This window comes from Mus caroli, unplaced genomic scaffold, assembly GCF_978045245.1.
Source record: "Mus caroli unplaced genomic scaffold, Mus_caroli_1 scaffold_8, whole genome shotgun sequence".
NCBI classification, from domain to species: domain Eukaryota; kingdom Metazoa; phylum Chordata; class Mammalia; order Rodentia; family Muridae; genus Mus; species Mus caroli.
Genome location: NW_028227263.1, coordinates 91,165,582 through 91,185,651, shown reverse-complemented (window position 1 = coordinate 91,185,651; position 20,070 = coordinate 91,165,582). Strand labels below are relative to the sequence as shown.

General features: G+C 43.6%; 1 protein-coding gene across 1 annotated transcript in view; it reads right to left on the bottom strand.

Annotated features, from left to right (window-relative positions):
- The window catches only part of Nipa1 (NIPA magnesium transporter 1), a 45,066-nt gene extending 27,063 nt beyond the window's left edge, over positions 1-18,003 (bottom strand). The window contains exon 1 of the mRNA XM_021167566.3: positions 17,809-18,003. Within this exon, the coding sequence (XP_021023225.1) occupies positions 17,809-17,968 (160 nt within the window). The 5' untranslated portion in view covers positions 17,969-18,003. The remainder of the gene's footprint in view (positions 1-17,808) is intronic.
- Between the last annotated feature and the right edge of the window lie 2,067 nt (positions 18,004-20,070).

Sequence of the window (20,070 nt, the reverse complement as noted above, 5' to 3'; positions counted from 1 at the left end):
ACAAGTATGGGTTTGGCATAGCGTTGTAGTGTTGGAGACGCAGACGTTCTCTTAAAACCATTGTCATCCACTGTCCACACCCACTATTCCTCCTAGCTTTCTGAAGCCTACTGAGCATGACATGGTATGGCAAATTCATATGGGACTCGTAACCACACCACAGCAGCTCTCACCCCCTGCACCCTCCTCTTGGGATAATTCTCCAGGACCCTCTCCTGACCCTGCGTTGGGGAGGAGCAGGATTCAACCCTGGCCTGTGAAGGTTCTCAACACCTGTCTTCTTCACATGCAGACACCATCTGTGACTCCTAACTGACTCTACGCCCCATTTTCCTACCATTAGGCTTTTATTTACTTGTGTTCTGTCATAGGCTACTTTTCTCAAATACTCCTGTGCATTTACTGTAGGCAACACTAGCCGAAGGAAATGGAGGTAAGACATCACCTTAAGGGTGAGGTCTAAGGAAAACATGAATGCCATTGCATTAAATGGCAGTCTAAAAACAAAAGCCATAGTCATGCCTTCAAGCAAGCTTTTCTCTGAGACTAGTCACCTAATAACTTAAGAGGCAGGGTACATTCCATCTAAGTAAGAGAATCTCAGGGCAGAGACATTGCAAGACTTAATCCCAAGACAGAGAAACAATTTAAGCAAGTAGTTCAACCCTCTGCCAAAAGAAAGAGTAAATCTAGAAGAATTGGATGTTAAAACTGGTGCTTTTTTTTGTTTGTTTTTTGTTTTTGTTTTTGTTTTTGAGACAGGGTTTCTCTGTATAGCCCTGGCTGTTGGCTGTCCTGGAACTCACTTTGTAGACCAGGCTAGCCTTGAACTCAGAAATTCGCCTGCCTCTGCTTCTCAAGTGCTGGGATTAAAGGCGTGCGCCACTACCGCCTGGCAAAACTGGTGCTTCTAACTGCACTGAAACTATGGTCACCCTCACCCTGAGATGCCTGGGTTCAAACGATGGAAAAGAGGGCACTCTAACCCACTAGATCTCCTTGAGGACTCACTCGACTTATTCCAGAAGCACTGGTATTTGTCTCTCCCCCCTCAGGATCATTATGGGAAACCTGCCTTCATTTCCCTTGGACATTACAACACATCTTCAATAAGTGAAATAAGTCTGATCCTGAGAACCTAAAGAAAAAGAAGCTAATATTCTACTGTAACATCATAGGCCTCAAAACAACTCCAGCGATGGGGAAAGTCAGCCAAAGGATGTTGTTAGTAACTACAACAACATTCTGCAGCAAAATCTATTTTTGGGGAACTAAGGGAAATGGTCTGAAATGTCATAAGTTCAGGCTCTCAAGGTTCTTCACCAGGAAAGGAGACCATGTAATGCAAAAGCAAGTGACAATCCCGCCTGGTGTCCAAACCCTGCTTTTGAAAAAGAACATCATGGAATGCATAGAGACCCTGTCTCAAAGTAAAAAACAATGGGCAATAGGCCTCAGGTAAATATCTTCTCCCTTTCAATTGAGACCCACACTACCTCCATATTCTCCTACTTACCCCAAGGTACCAGCAAAAAGGGAACCCAGGCCTGCAGGGGCTTCCTCTCGACCATTCTCCCATAAGAGAAGTGCCTAGACTTGTGGTGACAATTTGAGTCCCTTTTCAATCACAAATCTTCAATATTATAAGATATTAGGAACATTTCTGAGGAATATCACATTTACTAGTCATTTCTCAACCTTACCTTTAGCTTATGACCTCACAAGTGAAGACCTACACTTCTGCCTACTTACTTTGTTACATCCCTGAAGGAAAAGAGAGAATCTTGGAGATTACTTTAAGAATCCATACAAACAATTTATTTGGTAAAGTTGTAATGACAATCTCTCAAATCAGGAAGCCACTACTAGGACTCTAACTTCTTGTCAGGGAATCATAGTCATAGGCAGATGATAGGAAGCTTTATTGCAAGAATAAAAAAAAATGACATTTAAATAACTATGACAACATTAGAGAAGATAGCTGCAGAAAGGAAGAAAACCCTGCTCTATTTCCCAACAGGCTAATTGAGGCTTTCCTGGATTCACTAACATGGATCCTACATTCACCAAAGTATAAGCCCGTCTGGGTTGATATTTTATTATCCAGTCAGCATTAAAGTCTAAAGAACACCTCAGGAGCAAAAGAGTCGACCACAGAACACTCACACTTTGCTGTTCCACACTATTCTCTTTGCGTTTAACAGTCAAGATATAGAGGAAGACCAAAAGGAACAAAGACAAAGGCATTGGCTAGATCTAACCCAAAGGATCCACATAAGCCCAGCGATTTAAAAGAAAGAAGGAGGGAGGGTCAGGACGTTAGGCATGTAAGAGCACCAACCAGCACCACTCCATCCTGAGAGTTCACTGTGTAAGGACCTGGAAGTCTAACATTGGAATGTGGATTGATGCAGTCTCAGAGCAAGTCTCAGAGCAAGTCTCAGAGCAAGAAGAACCCAACCCCACCCGCAACATCATGGCTACCTTAAAGGGCTGAGGGCGCCCAGGAAATAGGCTAACTCCTGATCCTTGCTGAAGTACCTTGAATTATCCTTGAAATATCGGGTAAGAAAACTCATCTGTTACAGATAGTGAAGCTACTTACCTGGTCCTTACCTTTCCCTGGAAACCTATCTTCCTAATCTACAGGCACAGTGCAGGGAGGGTGTAGAAGGAATCCCCTCCAAGAGACTACTTTACTACCTCAAGCATCTGTCAAATTGAAAACCAGGTTTTTAATTATGTATTCCTGACAGTAGTTCAATAACCTCCCATCTTGGAAAGAGACTTGTGCTACTTAAGGGCAATCTTGTAATTGTCTAGGGCCTCTTGAGCTCTGATAAACCTAGCCTTCAAAATACCCCCTAGAAAGTAACCAACAAAAATGGTCCTGACTGTTTGGGGGTATAAGGACCCCTGGATAAGCTAAAACATCTTGCTCCAGTCAAAATCCATTCAAAACCTGGGATAAGTTATCTAGTCAAAACAGGTCCATTAAAGAGGGAAGTTGACTTAGAAATACAACCTATCATTGAAACTTTCTACAACATGTCTGTCAGTTTCCATGTAAAGCCCTACTCTTCCTCATACATAAGGCACATGGAGAAAGCTGACTCTTCCAAGATTTAATCTTTGTCAGAGCAAGAAGACAATAGGGGGGGTTGTAGAGCCAAAAGACACCCTTTCTTTTTTGCATTCCTTTACACCCTGAACCTTGGTTGGTTGGTTGGTTGGTTGGTTTTGTTTTGCTTTTGGATGAAAAGACCCAATCACTAGAGCTTTCCAACAGAGTGTGTGGACAACCTTCCCTCAAGGGTTCAAAAACAGGCCCCATATTTTGCTGCATCATTAAAAACAGATCTTAGGACCTAGTTTTGACACAAGGAGCCATTCTCCAACATGTAGGTGATGTTTCTATATCTACTAGAGAAACCTCAGACCAAAATACCATCAAAATCCTAAACTTCCTGAAAAGAAGAGACAAAAGATGAGAGAGAGAGAGAGAGAGAGAGAGAGAGAGAGAGAGAGAGAGAGAGAGAGTAAGAGTATATAAATGAATTATCACCATAGCTGCCACATCAAGTTAGGGACAACTGAACTACTTCAACCAAGAACAAGACAGCTTCTTGAACATGGCTCAATTTTGTCAAATTTGGATTTCCAACTTTGGATTAAGGACAAAAACCTCTCTATGCAGCTAGTAAGGGTTGAGACTCTGAGCCCTTCAAACAGGATGCTCAATAAAAGCAATTTTTTAATCAGATAAAGTGGGCACTCACAGAAGCCACAGCAGTAGGCATGCTTGATCTCCAAAAGTCCTCTCTGGTATTTGTGGTGGAAAAGCAATCTTGTGATATTGATTAAATTTGTAAGACAGAACTGAGACATGTGGCCTGATTTTCAAAGAAAGTAGACATCCGAGCATCAGAATAGCTACGCCATCTAAAAGCTAAGGCAGCACTCTTTGTTGAAGAAGCTTCTACACTATCTTTGTGGCAATCACTAGAAGTTCTCATGCCCCAACAGGAAAAGAATGTATTAGAACTAAAGGGGCCAGATACTATCAAGGAACTGTTCTTGCCAACCCAGAGGTAACTACTAAAATGTGACAGCTTAAAACCACTTCTGATTTGGCACACCTGTGTACTGAGATCCTCTCACCTGCGGCAACTGGATTTCGTTGAACGATCATCTGCTGGACAATCCAGAATAGATATAGATATGTTACATATCAAGTGGAGAGTTTAAGATAAGATGTGCAGTGGTCAGTTAGAGAGGTGTAATTGATGCCTCCCTACGACCACCATCCACCCAGGCCCCAAAGGCAGAAATGATAGCCCTAAGGAGGAGACCCATTCTGGGGAAAGGGAAAAGGAAAGGAAAAGGAAAATAATACTTACACTGATTCAAAGTATACCTTCATAACCTTACATGTCAGTGCTGTGTTTGGAGAGAGTGGAGACTGCTAACGGCTAACAATCTGACCATACTGAGCAATAGATACCAAATCTATTGGAAGCCATCCAACTCCTACTAAACAAATGGCATTTATCGACAAGAGCTATCAGAAGAACATGTTTAATGATGCCCAAGGAAATAGGCTGACCAAAAGAGAGGCAAAAAAGATAGCCTTACAAATTCCCCAAGAATCAACATTATTCCTTCCAAACACTGATGTGCAGGAGTTGGAGTGGGCTCTAAAAGAGAACAACCAAAAGGAATCACGAGTCTCTGGGGAATAAGATACTAAGACCCCAGGCCCTACCTACAGTAGAAACTAATTTAGAGACTACATGATTCAAGGAGAGATGTCACTTTAGGCATAGTAATCTAACTGTTCCAAAGACAAGGATTGATCATCATTGTGTGTGAAGTCCACACTGTCTGAATATAGAACAATTTTAGTTATCTGTGTCCTCTGGACTCCTTGATCCAATCTACAGGTGAAGACTTACACAGGTTAAGGACTAAAAACCAGATGTGCCTTCTTTCCCCAGCTTCAAGAATGTTGGTATATGTAGACACCATCACTGGCAGGACCCAGGCTCCCCACTAGGTCTGAAAAGGCTCTTCCAGAGGCAAAGGACTCTATGGTGGTTTGAAGAAGTATGGCCCTCATACACTTACATGTTTGAATGCTTCGTCATTGGGAGTGGCACTATTAGGAGGTGTGTCTTTGTTAGAGGATCTGTGCCACTATGGAGGCAGGCAGGAGCTCATATATGATCAAGCTACATCCAGTGTGGCACACGGTCTCCTGCTGTCTTTGGACCAAGATGTAGTACTCCCAACTCCTTTTCCAGCACCATGTCTGGCGGCCCACTGCCATGCTTCCCATCATTATGATAGTGGCTTAAACCTCTGAAACTATAAGCCAACTTCAATTAAACGTTTTCCTTTGTAAGAGTTGCTGTGGTCATGGTGTCTCTTCACAGTAACAGAACCCTAACTAAAATAACCTCTTCAAAGCAATTACCAAAAGTTTTGCCTTCATACTCATTACAAAGCACAATGGACTGTCTTTTACATCAGTGAACACCCAGTCTATACTGAATTCCCTGAGAAAGGAAAACTATCTTAAAGGCCACAGTTCTCTGGCAAGTTTAAAAGGTTCTAATATTAAATTGATCCTAACAACACTTTACCAAGATATCTCTAAAAATTACTAAAGCTGAGCTGGAGAGATGGCTCAGCAGTTAAGAGCTCCAACTGTACTTCCGAAGGTCATGAGTTCAAATCCCAGCAAACACATGGTGGTTCACAACCATCTGAATGAGATCTGACACCCTCTTCTGGTATGTCTGAAGACAGCTACAGTGTACTTACATATAATAATAAATAAATCTTAAAAAAAAAAGTTGGGAGGTGGTAGTGCATGCCTTTGATCTCAGCACTTGGGAGGCAGAGGCAGGCGGATTTCTGAGTACAAGGCCAGCCTGGTCTACAAAGTGAGTTCCAGGACAGCCAGGACTATACAGAGAAACCCTGTCTCAGGGGAAAAAAAACCAAACCAACCAAACAACCAACCAAACAAAAATTACTAAAGCTATTGTTCATTGCCCTCCTGAGACTCAGAACAACTCCAAACTCTTGACATGAGGCTCAGTCCCTATGACTGACAGGGAAGGACTTCTCATAATCAGACCTATCTTACATCCTGAGGTCAATCAGATGTTCTACTATAGAATAAACCTAGGCTAACAGGGTCTACAGGAAAGTGGAAGCAAAATGATTCCCAGCTCCAAGGATCTGGCCACAAAAACTATAACCCCTGAGGACCAGGTCCTCCACAGAACCTGGAAAAAAGAACTGATGAAATTACTGGGTCCTTGACAGAAGGGACCTTGCTCAGTCTTGTGGCTGTCCAAACTGTAGAAATCAACAGCTAGGATCATTGTCTCCAGGATGAAATAAATAACCTCAACCAAGAAGTCCCATATGAAGACCTGGAACCAATCAAATATCTCAAACTTTCTTCAAAGAACAAAGATAAGTAACACCTTGATGACTATTCAGGCAGGCTTTCTGACACAGCCCCTATTCCCTGTCTATAAGAATCATGACCCTGAACCAATGTTTAAGAGCTTGTATGCTCTAAGACAGATGTAATCATTTCTCCTGCTCTCCTTTCTACAGAAATAAACCACCTACTATTTTGCATTGTAAATAAGGTAGCCAGCCTCATCAACTCCTCTGATTTCTGATTTTGTCCTACCAGAAACAAATGCCTTTTAGAAGCCTACCAACTGGCACACACACACACACACACACACACACACACATAAACACACACACACAGAGTGTATATACTGAATATACAAATATACTCAGTAAGCAACCATTAACAGGGTAGAAGTAGCTGAATTACCCGGCCCTCCCTCAAAGACTCAGGGATAGCCACCATATCGTATTTCTACTACACTAGAAAAAGATCATCAGGACCCAATTTGACCACAAGGAGCCATTGTACAATATGTAGATAATGTTTTAATATACAGTCCTAACAGGGAAAGCTCAGACCAAAATACTATCTGAATCCTAAACTCCCTGACCTTTTGAGGCTCCCAGGTCTCCTAAAAAGACTCAAATCTGCGTTCTATAAGCAGAATCTTGCCCTCCGAGAACCTCTCCTTATTATCCTGGTGTGTAGTACTGGGTTTTTCTTTAGTGATGCTACACTCTAATGTAGTTAACTCAACTACAGATGCTTTCAAACTTACCTTGGCTTTAAACTCTTACCCCTTTCCTAGCACATAATCCTAGCACATACACATTCCCTACACATAATCTTCTGCTCCACTTTGTGCTTGCTCTTGACCTGGAAAAGAACACCCATCACTAACCATTACAGCCTAAATACTTTTAATTTCCTCTGCCAAACAAGTTATTCCATTACTTTTTAACCCAGCCACACTCAAATTCTTAAGCCATGGGCAGAATGTTGCCAGATTCTTTGCCTGAATGGAACACAAATTATTTTTAGCTCAGTTCCCAGGAGAGTGTATTCATCTCTGAAATTTGATGAGCTAGGGGTCCACGTGTATTGTTCTTTTAGCATCCTGGGCTTCTAAACCTATCTAATAGGTCTAACAAAAGTGACCTGCTGAGTTCTATCTACAGCATTCTAGAGTGTCCCTGGCCTGAAGAACTCAAACTCTTCAACATTCCACATGCAAACCAGTTCTGCAGCGCTAAGAACCTGTTCATCACAGAAACAGACACAAACTGAGGAAAGCTTTATCCTAACTCTCCATTTAGGGGGGTGGGGGGACACACAGTTCACTAGGTAGGAAAGCATGGCAGCAGTAGCTCAAGCTAGCTGGTCACACCGTGTTTGCAATCAGAAAGCAGGGAGTGGACAGAAGTGGGACCAGGCTATAAAACCACAAGACCTGCTCCTAGTGGCCCCTGCCAGCAAGGGCGTATACATTTCCTAAAGGTTTCAGAATATCCCAAAACAGCATCAAAAGCTGGTGAGCAGGTGTCCAAACACGTGAGCTGACGGGGGACATTGAACATTCAATCCAGAAGACCTTTCTATAATGAGAACTGACCCCGTGTTGTCAGTGGCCAGTTCCCTGGGCGCTCCCTTTTCTCTACCCTGGTATTCTCAACATCAGTGACCTTCAGAGAGTAAATGGCTGTTAATGATGATTCAAAAATGGTGCTATTACCAAAGTAGGGAGAAAACTGGGATACCAAGTACCTAGAAATAAGTAAGTAACAGGCTTTTGCTGCTCTGTAACAACGGGTTCCACTAAAGTCACAGCGTTCCAGGGCTTTCCACTTACTTTTCTCAGTAGGCGCTTTCACTGGAATTTAGGTCACTCTTACCTTTTAAGCCAGTATCATATTTACATGCATTTCCTGCCCATGAGCATGATGGCAAACTTCCTCTGCGTGTGAGCTCCTCTGCATCTGATACTTCCCATTCTCACAGTTGGTAAAGCCCCAGCACACATCCCAGGGAAGAGTAAAATGTATGTGCAGCTTTGTACATCTACGCATCTGTGCCAGGTTCTCTACTAAGTCACTACCCATATTCCTTCGTCCTCCTTCACTGAAGGGCTCCCTCCAGGGAGCCTGCATTCCCTATCTTGTCCTAAATCTACTGGATTTTGTCAGCTTTACATTTGTAACTGTTTTACATAATGTAACTGTTCCTAAAGCTTCCGGTCACAGGAGTAACACCCTCAGGATTACTTCTTCAAGCCGAATCCACCTTTCTCTTCCCATCCTATCCTCTATCACCACACAGATTCTCTGGCCAGAACAAGAATAGGAAGGCACAGAAATGAGCATTTGAGATTTTCTGTTTGTTACAAGTCATTGTCCTAGGTGTTGTCTGTTTGTTTGTCAACTGGACACAAGACAGAATCATCTGGGAAGAGGCAGATCCCTCCATCAGCCTGCCTGTAGGCAAGTCTGTAGGGCACATTCTTGCTTAATGACTGATGTGGGAGAGCCCAGTCCATTGTGGACCTTGCCTCTTGTGGGCAGGTGGTCCCAGGATGTCTAAAAAAACCAAGCTCAGCAAGCCAGTATGCAGCATTCTTCAATGGCATCTGCTTCAGTTCTATCTTTTTGTTGTGCCAGTGCTATGACCATGTTGGTTTTGGAAGGATAGTGGATAGAATTTGTAACTTTTGGCTGAGAAGGCCATTGAGAGCTTAATGGGCTGATGTGGGTGGGAGCTTGAAAGACAGAAATGTTGAAAGAGATGCACATGATTGATGCCTGGCTTTTGAAGTTTCAGGAGGAAGCAAAGACTCTATCCGGGCCATTCATGTGATACTCTGAATTAAGAGCCTGTAGTTCTATTCAGCTGGGACTGAAGAATCAGCTGTGGTTAGTTAAGAAGACACCAGCACCACTGGGATAATTACGTCTAGGAATGTTTCCTCAGGGTCAGCACACAGAAGATGTGGTCCAGAGGGAGCCAAGATTGCATTTCATACTGACAGTCAAGCCTGGTAACATATAAGAATCACTCAAGTGGCATTGGTTTTGAAAACATGAAAGGGTTATGAACAGCAGCTGAGACTTGGCATTGTGTGCCAGGTCTGAAATCCCTCAAGAGAGGTCAGGAGAGGTCACTGGAGCAGTAAAAAGTCCAGGACTGAAGTGGTCGAGAAACTGAGGTTTGGCACCATGTGGCAGGGTCAGAGTCCCTGAAGAGAGCCCTGGAGAAGCTATGGGTGGAAGTCCAGCCTAGCTGCAGCAGGAAACCCCAGCATTTCAAAAATGACAGTACTAGGGCTGGAGAAATGGCCTAGCAGTTAAGAGCACTGATTGCTTTTCCAGAGGATGGGAGTCCAATTCCCAGCTGTGTGGCAGCTCACAGCTCTCTGCTCCAAAGAATCTGACACCCGTACACAGATATATGCTCAAGCAAAAACATTAATGTACATAGAAATAAGTAAAATAAGCTTTAAAAAAAAAGAGACACTACCATTGTATGACTGCTAAGGACAGCAGCAGCTGTAAGTGGAGCTGGCATGAGCTTAGGAGACAAGCTCCCTGCACTGCAGAGGTGTGTGTGTGTGTGTGTGTGTGTGTGTGAGAGAGAGAGAGAGAGAGAGAGAGAGAGAGAGAGAGAGAGAGAGAGAGAGAGAGAGAGATGGCCCAAGCCTTTTGGAGAAGCCCAGAAGGTCCTGAATGAAGTCCAGATATTGAACAGTGAACTATTTACGTTGTTAAGAGTTTGCTTTTGCTTGGTTTGAATGTGGCTGTGTCCTGGTTATTCCCTCCTAGAGTAGAGTGTATTTAACTTTGTTTGGTTTTGTGAGTCCACAATTAAGAGACTTTGGGTGTCTTAGAGGAACTTTGGATAGTCCAGAGAAACTACAAGTATTTAGGAGTAACTTTCAATGTTGAAGGTGAGTCTGAATGTTTTGGGCTTGTCTGTTTGTTGTTTGTTTTGTTTTCAAAACAGGGTTTCTCTGTGCAGCCCTGGCTGTCATGAAACTTGTTCCATCAGGCTGGCCCGAGATCCAAGAAACCCACCTGTCTCTGCCTACCAAAGGAAGTCTGGGATTAAAGGTGTATGTGCACCATGTGCACCACCGCCAGGCTGCCTCTGACTTTGGATGTCTTCAAGAGACTGAGCTTTAAAGACTGTGGAATTTTAAAGTTTGAAATATGTTCTATATTGTTATACAGATAATTACTATAACATCTTGGGACAAGAAAGAAAAGGTTATGGCTTAGCAATGATGGATTGGTGAGCAGCAAGTTGAGAAGGGGTCACTGTGCTAGCTTGCTTTATGTCAACTCCACTCAAACTAGAGCCATTGTGGAAGACAGAGCCTCAGTTAATAAAATGCTCCACCAGATGGGCCTGCAGGCGAGCCTGTGGTGCATTTTCTCAATTTCTCAGATGCCCTGCAAGGACTCCGAGAAGTTATACTTTACTGTATAAAGCTCAGAGGTTGCAATGAAGACCCCAGAATGTTGGAAATGCCAAGACAATGGAATATCTCCCAAAGAACTGCACAGGCACCAAGTGGAACCTGCACAGGAGAGAGGCTACATGAGCTTCTTGGGGGTAGAGCTGGAGGGGCGGTCCTGCTGAACTCACCGGAGCCTAGTTCCTTCTAGTTCCTTCTACAAGTTCATGGAGCTGCAGAATTTGTTACGTGGCCCATCTGGTATGGATCTTACTCTGTGCCCAAACTTTTCTTGCTATGTCCCTACACCTTTCTTTTGGAAAGGGAATATTTATTCAATGCTATTGTGTGTTGGAAGTGTGTACCTTGGTTTTTATTGTATTACACTGTATACGTGTGTTAGTGTGTATATGATGGGTGGGACACATGCCATAACATGCAATGTCAAAGCACATCGTGGAGCTCTTGCTGGCCTATTTCCTTCTTTTCTTGCCTTGCCTTGCCTTGCCTTGCATTTCTTTCTGTCTGTCTGTCTGTCTTTCTTTCTTTCTCTCTCTTTTTCTTTCTTAAATGTTTCCATATAAGATCAAAGTTTAAAAATATTCTTGAGTTTCAAAAGACAAGGTAAGAACAGTTAGAAGACTATGGAGAGACTATGGAGTATGCCAGGTGTGATGGCACTGGGTAGGTAGAAGTTCAAAGTCACCCTTAACTTCATGTTGAGTTTGAGAGAGAGAGAGAGAGAGAGAGAGAGAGAGAGAGAGAATGAGAGCTTGGCTGTCTCAAAAATCAATTATTTTAAAAAAAGATTTATTTATTGTATATATCTTAAGTACACTGTAGCTGACTTCAGACATACCAGAGGAGGGCATTCGATCTCATTACAGGTGGTTGTGAGCCACCATGTGGTTGCTGGGATTTGAACTCAGGACCTTCGGAAGAGCAGTCAGTGCTCTTAACCTCTGAGCCATCTCTCCAGCCCAATCAATCATTTTTTAAAAGACTACAGGAATGTTTATAGTTGGGATGCAGTTTGCACACTGTGAGCAGCTCCACTCCAGTACCAGTTTTCTTGTTTCCTTTTCTAATTGCTGTGATAAAAATACCCTAATAAATGCAACTTAAAGGAGAAATGATTTATTTTGGCTAAGTTTGTGGGTACAGCTCATCACAGTGGGAGTCACAGCAGCAAGGAGCTTGGTTTCTTTTCTCATTACCGTGAACACACACCTGACAAGAAGCGACTTATGGGAGGAAAACTTTGTTTTGGCCCACAGTTACCGTTCAATGGGATGCAGTCCTTCATAGCAGGGAACAGTACCAAGAGCAGAAGGCCAGCCTGTCACATCTCATCCAAAATCACAAGCAGAGAAGACACAGAAAACAGGCTGTACTATAGAATCTCAAGGCTTGCCCTCCAGTGACTGACTTCCTCCAGAGAGGCTCCACCTTTTAAAAGGTCCACAACCTTCCCTGTGCCCCAATCAGGAAACCAAGTGAACACATGTGACTACTGCGGGACATTTAATATTTACACTACAACATAGCTGATACACACTCCCCAAGCCAAATAGCTACCTGCCTGCCTATGCCCTCCCTGAGACAGCAGAGTATCTCCTTAACCTGTGAGCCAAAACCATCCTCGCTCATGGTGCTTCCAGCCAGATAGGTGTTCACAGTAACAACAAAGGTAATAAGAATAACTCATCACTAAAATGCTCCTGTCCTGGAGAGGCTCAGCTCTGCGCCTGTAAAACACTACTCCCGGTTCCTCTTTTACCCCGACATAGTGAGTAACGGTTAACACACTTTCCATCTGCCCATACGTTTGAACTGCTCTGAGGACCTCATATAAAGGACATCACACGGTAGTGTTCTTTCAGGACAGGCTTACTTCACTTAGCAGCATGCCCTCAAGATTCATCTATGTTTTAACGTCCTCAAGATTCATCTATGTTTTAATGTATCAAAATTTCCTTCTTATTAAGGGCTGAATGATACTCAGCCTTAAAAACAAACAAACAAACACACATTTTGCCATCTGCTAAAGTTTGGATCTAGGATATTTTCCAAAGGGCCACATGCTCAAAGTTTAGTCCCCAGCTTGTAGCACAGCTGGAGGTAGCAGAACCCCTGTAACACCCAGGGCTAATGGACCGTCTTAAGTCATTCAGTCATGCACTCGAAGGAGACCTTGGAACTCCGAGCCCTTCTTTTCTCCGTCTTTATCTTCCAAGCTCCTGCCTGAAGTACTCGAAATGAGATTTCCAAAATTATGAGTCAAAGTAAACATTTTCTCATTAAGTCGTCACAGTTGTTTGTTACCGAAGCGGAAAACTCACGAGCACACCATCATCAGTTAATGGATTGAGTCACTCCCATCTGTTGGCTCTGTGAACAATGCTTTTAAAACTAAAAATGCACCATCTCTCGATTCCCTGCTTTCACTTCCTTTAGGTATGGGCACGCTATTTCAGGTCTTTGCATAATCCAAGAAGTCGAATTTCTGGGTCGAATGGTAATTCTATATTTAACACTTTGAGGAACAAACATGCTACTTTCCAAAACAGCTGCATCGTTTTACATCCCCACTAGCACCCCATAAGGGTTTTAAATTCCCTAACTCCTTGCCAGTGCTTGTTTTATGTTTCCTCGCTGACAGTTATTCTTGTGAGTGTGAGGTAGAATTTTATCTTGGGCTTGGTTTCTAAAAAGGAAATTGGAAAGGATCAACCAGTTCTTCCTGGTCTACAGCATCCAGCATAGACCCCAGGGATTACTTAGGAAACACCCTCAGCCAGCTCTGAAGAACCAACTTTCCTGAGCCTGCTCTCCAGGCAGCCCTGGTTCCTCGTTATCACCATCCATGAACAGCCTCTCAGCCTCGGCCCCTCCTCTAACTGGTTATCACCCTGAGAGCTATGGATACCAAGAATTTGTTCTTATCAGACGCAAACAGAAAACCGGAGCTGGCTCATGCCTACCTGCCTGAGGTACGTGGTTTCTCAAAGTCCCACCAGAGATCCTTCCTCACAAACTTGGGTGATACAACTTCTTTTCTTAATCATTTATGTATTTGGCTTTTTGATACATGTGTCATGCTACACAGCCCAGTCTAGCCATGAACTCTATGTAGCCCTGGCTGGCTACAAATAATCCCTCCCGTCTAGCCTCCTAGGTGCTCGGATTACAAGCATGTGCCACCACACAGTCAATAGAGTTTATTTTCAACATTGTTTAAGACCACCTCAATTCAGAGAAGATTCCCCAGGCAAGGCATTGACAGCAAGAGCCCCTCTGCCAATGAGCTGCTATAGATACTTGTCCAAGTCTCCAAGACCAGTGAACTCTGTACTATATTCAAATTTCTCCCTTTCTGCTTTAACCCTCCACCCCTTGCCTCAAATCTCCTTGAATATACTCAGGGTTTACTGTGGCATACCCAGTCCTATTACAATGCTCTTTAACACCCTGAAACAAATAACCTTATTTTGGGGGCAATATCTGGTTACTATTTAGATAGACTGATGGTTTGGACCTTAAATGTCCACTAAGGGACCATACATACACCAAAAGTCTGGTTACTAGCTCATGGTGCAACTGGAAGAAAATCCAACCTTCAGGAGAAGGGGCTCAGTGAAAGGAAGTTGGATTGTTTGGTACATGCCTTTAGAGAAGTTGTGGCGCTCTTCTTCCTCTGTCTCCCTGGCTGCCTAAGTTAACAGTCACCTAAGGCTTTAATCACCACATGCGCCAGGACCCATAATATGCTATGCCACCACAGGCCCATCTGCAGGTTACCCATTCTTCTGCAGGTGACACTTCCACGGGGCTCTAACTCTGGACATTTGGGGCAGCTGGCCCTCTACATACATACAAGGTTCCAAACAAGTCTTTTGAAGAATACATCTGCGGAACTAGGGATATAGTTCAGCAGATAGAGTGCTGCCTAGCATGCATAAAACCTCAATTTAGCTCCTCAACCCTGCGTAAACAGGGCATTAGAGTGCATACTTGTAATCTTAGCAAGTGGGAAGTGGAGGCAGGAGGAGCAGAAGTTCAAGGTCATCTTCAGCTTCTTCAGCTAGACAGCCTGACATGCATGGGAATCTGTCTCAAAAACAAAGAAAAAGTCCATACTGAACATGTTTGAACTTTTTCTTGTCATTATTCCCTTAAACAATAAAGTGTAACAACTATTTACATAACATTCAAAGTTTTACAGGTTATTTACAGATTATTGGAGGGATAAATAGAAGTTAAGTAAAAAATACAGATAGAGGATGTCATAAGTTATATGCAAATACCATACCATATAAAGTCAAAAGCAAGGGACTTGAGTATATACAATTGTAGTCTCTTCTGGGGTCCTGAACAAATGTCCTGTGAAATTATGAGTGAGACCTTTTGCCCAGGTCCCACTTACCTCATTCAAAGGCACAACAAAGAAGACAGGTAGTTGAATCCTGAGCCTGTGCTTTCAAAGGACACTCTCCAGCCCTGCAGGAGTTACAGTGGGCCCATTTATTGAGAAGGTCCTTTGAAGGCGAAACTCAAAGCCAGTAGGTCCCCAAACCTCTCCGTAGAAGAACGACTATTAGAATTTAGCTTTTCTGAAGCTTGGACTTGCTAGACATGCTACCACATGTCACTTATAAAGGTATAATCGTCTAAGGAAGCATAGATAGTTACAGTAGAAGAAATCATAATGCTTAGTCCCCTTTAACCTAAGAACTCAACCTTCCAGGTTTTATTCTCCTCTCTTTCTCTCTCCTCTTCCATTTCTATTATTTGATGGTTATCAGTTCTGTTGGTCTTTAAGTAGGTCTGACAAAAGATCATGGGAAGTTTGTTTTACTTTATTTTATGAGAGCTTAGAAGCTCAAGCTGGGATTATAGGCACATGCCATGTTATCTGGCCTGTGAATAGATTTTAAAACTGCTGTAGCTTCAGTATCTATAACAGGATATAGCATAAGAGTTTCAAAAATTTCTGTTAAACAAAGTAGATTTACTAAGGCAAGACTAAATGCCTTCCACCACCATCTCAATCTATAGCAATTGGTGGAAGGTGACGAAATAAAAAAATTAATGAAGGTTACATTTTCTCTTTATTAATTTAAAGGCATAGTACGGGCCCATGCGTAGTAACACATACCTGTGATCCCAGCTACTCAGGATGTTAGAGCAGGAAGATCAAGAGTTTGAGACCAGCCTGGGCCACACAGTGAGAGACTATTTCCTAAAGTACATACATACATACATATAATATACAGTACATTGTTATAAATAAAAGCATCCATGATTGGTTTGGGTTTTTAAAAATATGGTAGTTAATTGACCCAGAACTTCAAAAACAATTCTAGGTTAGTCTTTGTTTTCTAATTGAACACAAAAACTGAGCTAAAATAACACACTCTTTCTTGCTAGTCAATTGGTTTATCTTATTAATGTATTTTTCCTAACTAAAGTCTGTACTCAAATTCCTTTTGTTTTCCTCTAATGTCTGCTATGTGTCCTCTGATTCCTTCTGGCTCTGAGAGTTCCTCAGATTTCACGGCCTTGATTGGAAGACCAGACAGGTATTTCGTAGGATGTTCCTCAGCTGTTGTTTGTGTACTTTGTCATGTTTCTCTCACGGTTATCCTGGTGTTGTGAGATTTGCAAGAATACCACACAAGTAAAGTACCCATCTCACTCAATCCTATAACAGACACATATTTTTTTTATTTTTTGTCACAACAAACACTTATGCCCAATTTTAGTGCCTGTACACATTGACAGACAGTCTCCAACTGTAGTTGCCTAATGTAGACCAGATGTGTTTGTACATTACAGACACATCTGCATGCTTGGGAGATCCTATCTCGTTTGACTTTGGTTTTTTTATTAGGATTTCAATGCTTTCATTTTGAAATAAATTTATTTAAATAAACATTACTGGTTTTGTCCTTTCACTCAATATTTTCAATTCTTTGTCTCTTTTCTGAAGCTTCCTGGCTACCCAGCCAGCTTAGTCAAAATTTCAAACGTGTTCTGGAATTGGAACTAATAAGTGTATTTACCTCTCATACATTGGCAACCAGGTCGTTACCCTTAGAGCTCTTGAGGTTGTGGCTCCAACCACAAGCCTTTCTTGGTTTCTCTGAAAGCAATGTTTACTTTCCCCTTCAAAGTATTCTGCCTCTTACATGCAGTGCCTGTCACAGGCCTCTCAACACAATGACATGGCATGGACAAAGAAGGTCTCTGTGCCTTATCCCACTTCCCTATCACTATGGAGTGATATCTGATGACGGGCTGACCCAGGGCATCCTCAGCAGGGGGTGGGAGGACCGTTTGCATGCCTGTTTGATGTTTTCTTCACGCTTTAGACACTTCAGACAACCACAGGTAAGTTATCTAAGGATCCCAGGGCAAAAGCCGCCGGGAAGAACAGACCTTGCAATCAGGGTGACAATGGGCACCTCAGTGAAGACAGTACATCCTCTGGACCCACCACACACCCTTACTTCTTCACACCACCAAGTGTTCTCCCAAGAGCACCCCAGGCCCAGTCTAAGTGAAAGGCAGGCCTGGCTCCACCCACCTCTGGATCCTATGAATAGGAAGCTTTGCCTGACAGTAGGTGAGTGAGGGCCTCTGGGCATAGGGCTCCAAGCTGAGCATTTGTCCCGATGCTCTGCTGCGGGGTAGGGGTTGGAGGACTGGACAGGTATAGGAACGGGGCAAGATGTCCGGTGAAGGGCTCCTGAAAGAGTGAATAAGGCCTCCCGGGTCGCTGAGAAGAGACAGAAGGAGACCGCGTAGAATGCGGAGGTGATGCCTGCGGGGTAGCCAGGGGAGCCGGCCCGTGCTCTGTGCACAGACACCCGCAGACGCGTGGTGCGGACCCCGGCCCGACCTCCGCCCGCCCTACCTCTCCTTTTAGCGCGCACAATGCCCTTCTTCTGCAGCACGAACGTGGACCCGTTCACTAGGCTGGACACCACAGCCACGCCCAGGCCGAGCGACACGGCGGCGGGGCTCGGGCCGCGCGCCCCCTCCCCGGCCGCCGCAGCCGCCGCCGCAGTCCCCATGCCGCCCGCGCCGCCCTCCGCTGCGCGTGCGCGCGCCGCGCCCCACGGGCTTGGTGGAGCGGCGCGGGGCGGGGCGGAGAGGGAGCCGGAGTTCGGGGTCGGACTGCGAAGTAAGACAGGGGTGGGAGCGAGCTTAGGGGGTGAATGGGAACCATGCGGTGGGGACAGAGGAGGAGCCGAAAGGCTTCTGCGGTCTGTGTGCGTAGTATAATAATTCCGTAAAGCGTGCTGGTGCAGCGCCTGGGGCAGACAGCTCTGCAGTACCAAGAGCCCTAGGGCGTCTGGTGGGGATGGTCAAGCTGTCCCCAGAGGAGCCCAGGTCTTCTAGGAACTCTGATCTGTACTACCAAAGAGATGCTTTCTTCTTTGCTGCTTTGCTCCCTGGGAGGTCCGCTACCTTCACTCTAGATCATTGACCTTGTGATCATACTGTAGTGTTTCATTTTAATTCTTAATAAAGTATATCAAGATTATAAGAGAAAGTTATTTTGACTCACTTCGCCAACTCTCACTAAGTATTGTGGGCCATTCCCAGGCTTTCAAAGGCAATGCACATTTTTTTTTTGTCTTTTATTGAGTGTTACGTAGCAATCTATTTCCATGTTATCACACAATTATTGTTTTAATAGCTGTGTGATGTCTATGAAAATATAATGTATCAAACCATTCATCAGATTGTCGGTTGTTACGTTGCTCCAAGTGTTTGTTTTTCTATTCTATAATCATGCTATATTGAAAACTAATTTAAAAAAAAGTTTGTTTAGGAAGTATACATGTCTTTTTGAAACTCTATAACGCAGTGTTATTGCTGAAGCAATAGAAAATTGGACTATTTATGCATTGAAACTACTGTACGGTTAGCAGCGCAGTTGTGTTGAAGGCCTTTAATCCCAGAAGGCAAAGGCAGACAGATCTCTGTGAATTCAAGACCAGGCTGCTCTTCAGATCGAGTCCCGGGACAGCTAAGGCTACACAGAGAAACCCTGTCTTTAAAAACCATCCCCACCAACACCCTACTAAGCCAGTCTACCATTGTTTCCTTCAGGGTGATAATTTACTCATAAAAGTCACCATTTCTGTCAGTGAGGCAAATGAAACCACTGAACTAGGGTAGTAAGAGTTTTTTTTTTTTTTTTTTTTTTTTGGGGGGGGGGGGAGGGGACAAACTGCCAGGCTGATCCAGAGACTGGAGAATAGCATCCTGCCAAATGAGCCTTGTCAGATTTATGGAGAGGAGACCTGCTGGCCAGACAGTCTGAGAGTTGGTGTAGGGACTTGGATCTGTTACAGACTGAGCTGATCAGAAACCAGGTGACCTTTCCCTGAGATCCTTGACTGGTCAGGGAAGAAAAGGGGAATTTCTGACCACCAGAAACTGAGGAATGCTGAATTTAGGTTCCTGTGTACTCAGTTATAACCTTTCTGTTCACTGGGTAAGAACCTGGCCTGGTGCAAGCGGTTGTCTTCAGATATTGTCAGCAGCACTGACACAGGCCTGCTTTGTGACCTAACTATTTTAACCATTTTTAAATGTGCACTTCAGTGGCACTAGCTATGTTCCCAGTGCACAGCTGCATCTGCCACTATTCTCTTTGAAAACTTTTCCATCACTTTCATTTCTACATCACCGCAAGCCAAGATAGACGGCAATTAGCTATGAGTGTCTGTGAATTTGCCGATTCTGGCTGTTTCACATTATGGTGAATGTCCCTGGTGACTAGCCTATTGCTTGGAGTGTATACTCAGGGTTGAAACACATTGTACCACATTTAATTTTAACAACTTCATCCCTTTTTTACGCATGAGTAGTATTCAGTCAGATTCATATGTAGCATTTTGTTAATTTATCTGCATCTCTTTAAAAAAATTTTTTTTACCTGTATGTTTGCCTGCATGTATGGGTGTATACTAGTTGTGTTCCTGATACCTGTAGAAGTCAAAAGAGGGCCCTGGTTCCCCCGGAACTAGAGTTACAGATAGTTGTGAACTGCCACATGACTGCTGAAAACTAAGCCCAGGTCTTCTGCAGGAGTGGTGAGTACTCTTTATGGCCGAGCCATCTTTCAGCTCCTTCTTGTATCTTTTAACCATTGTGAATTAAG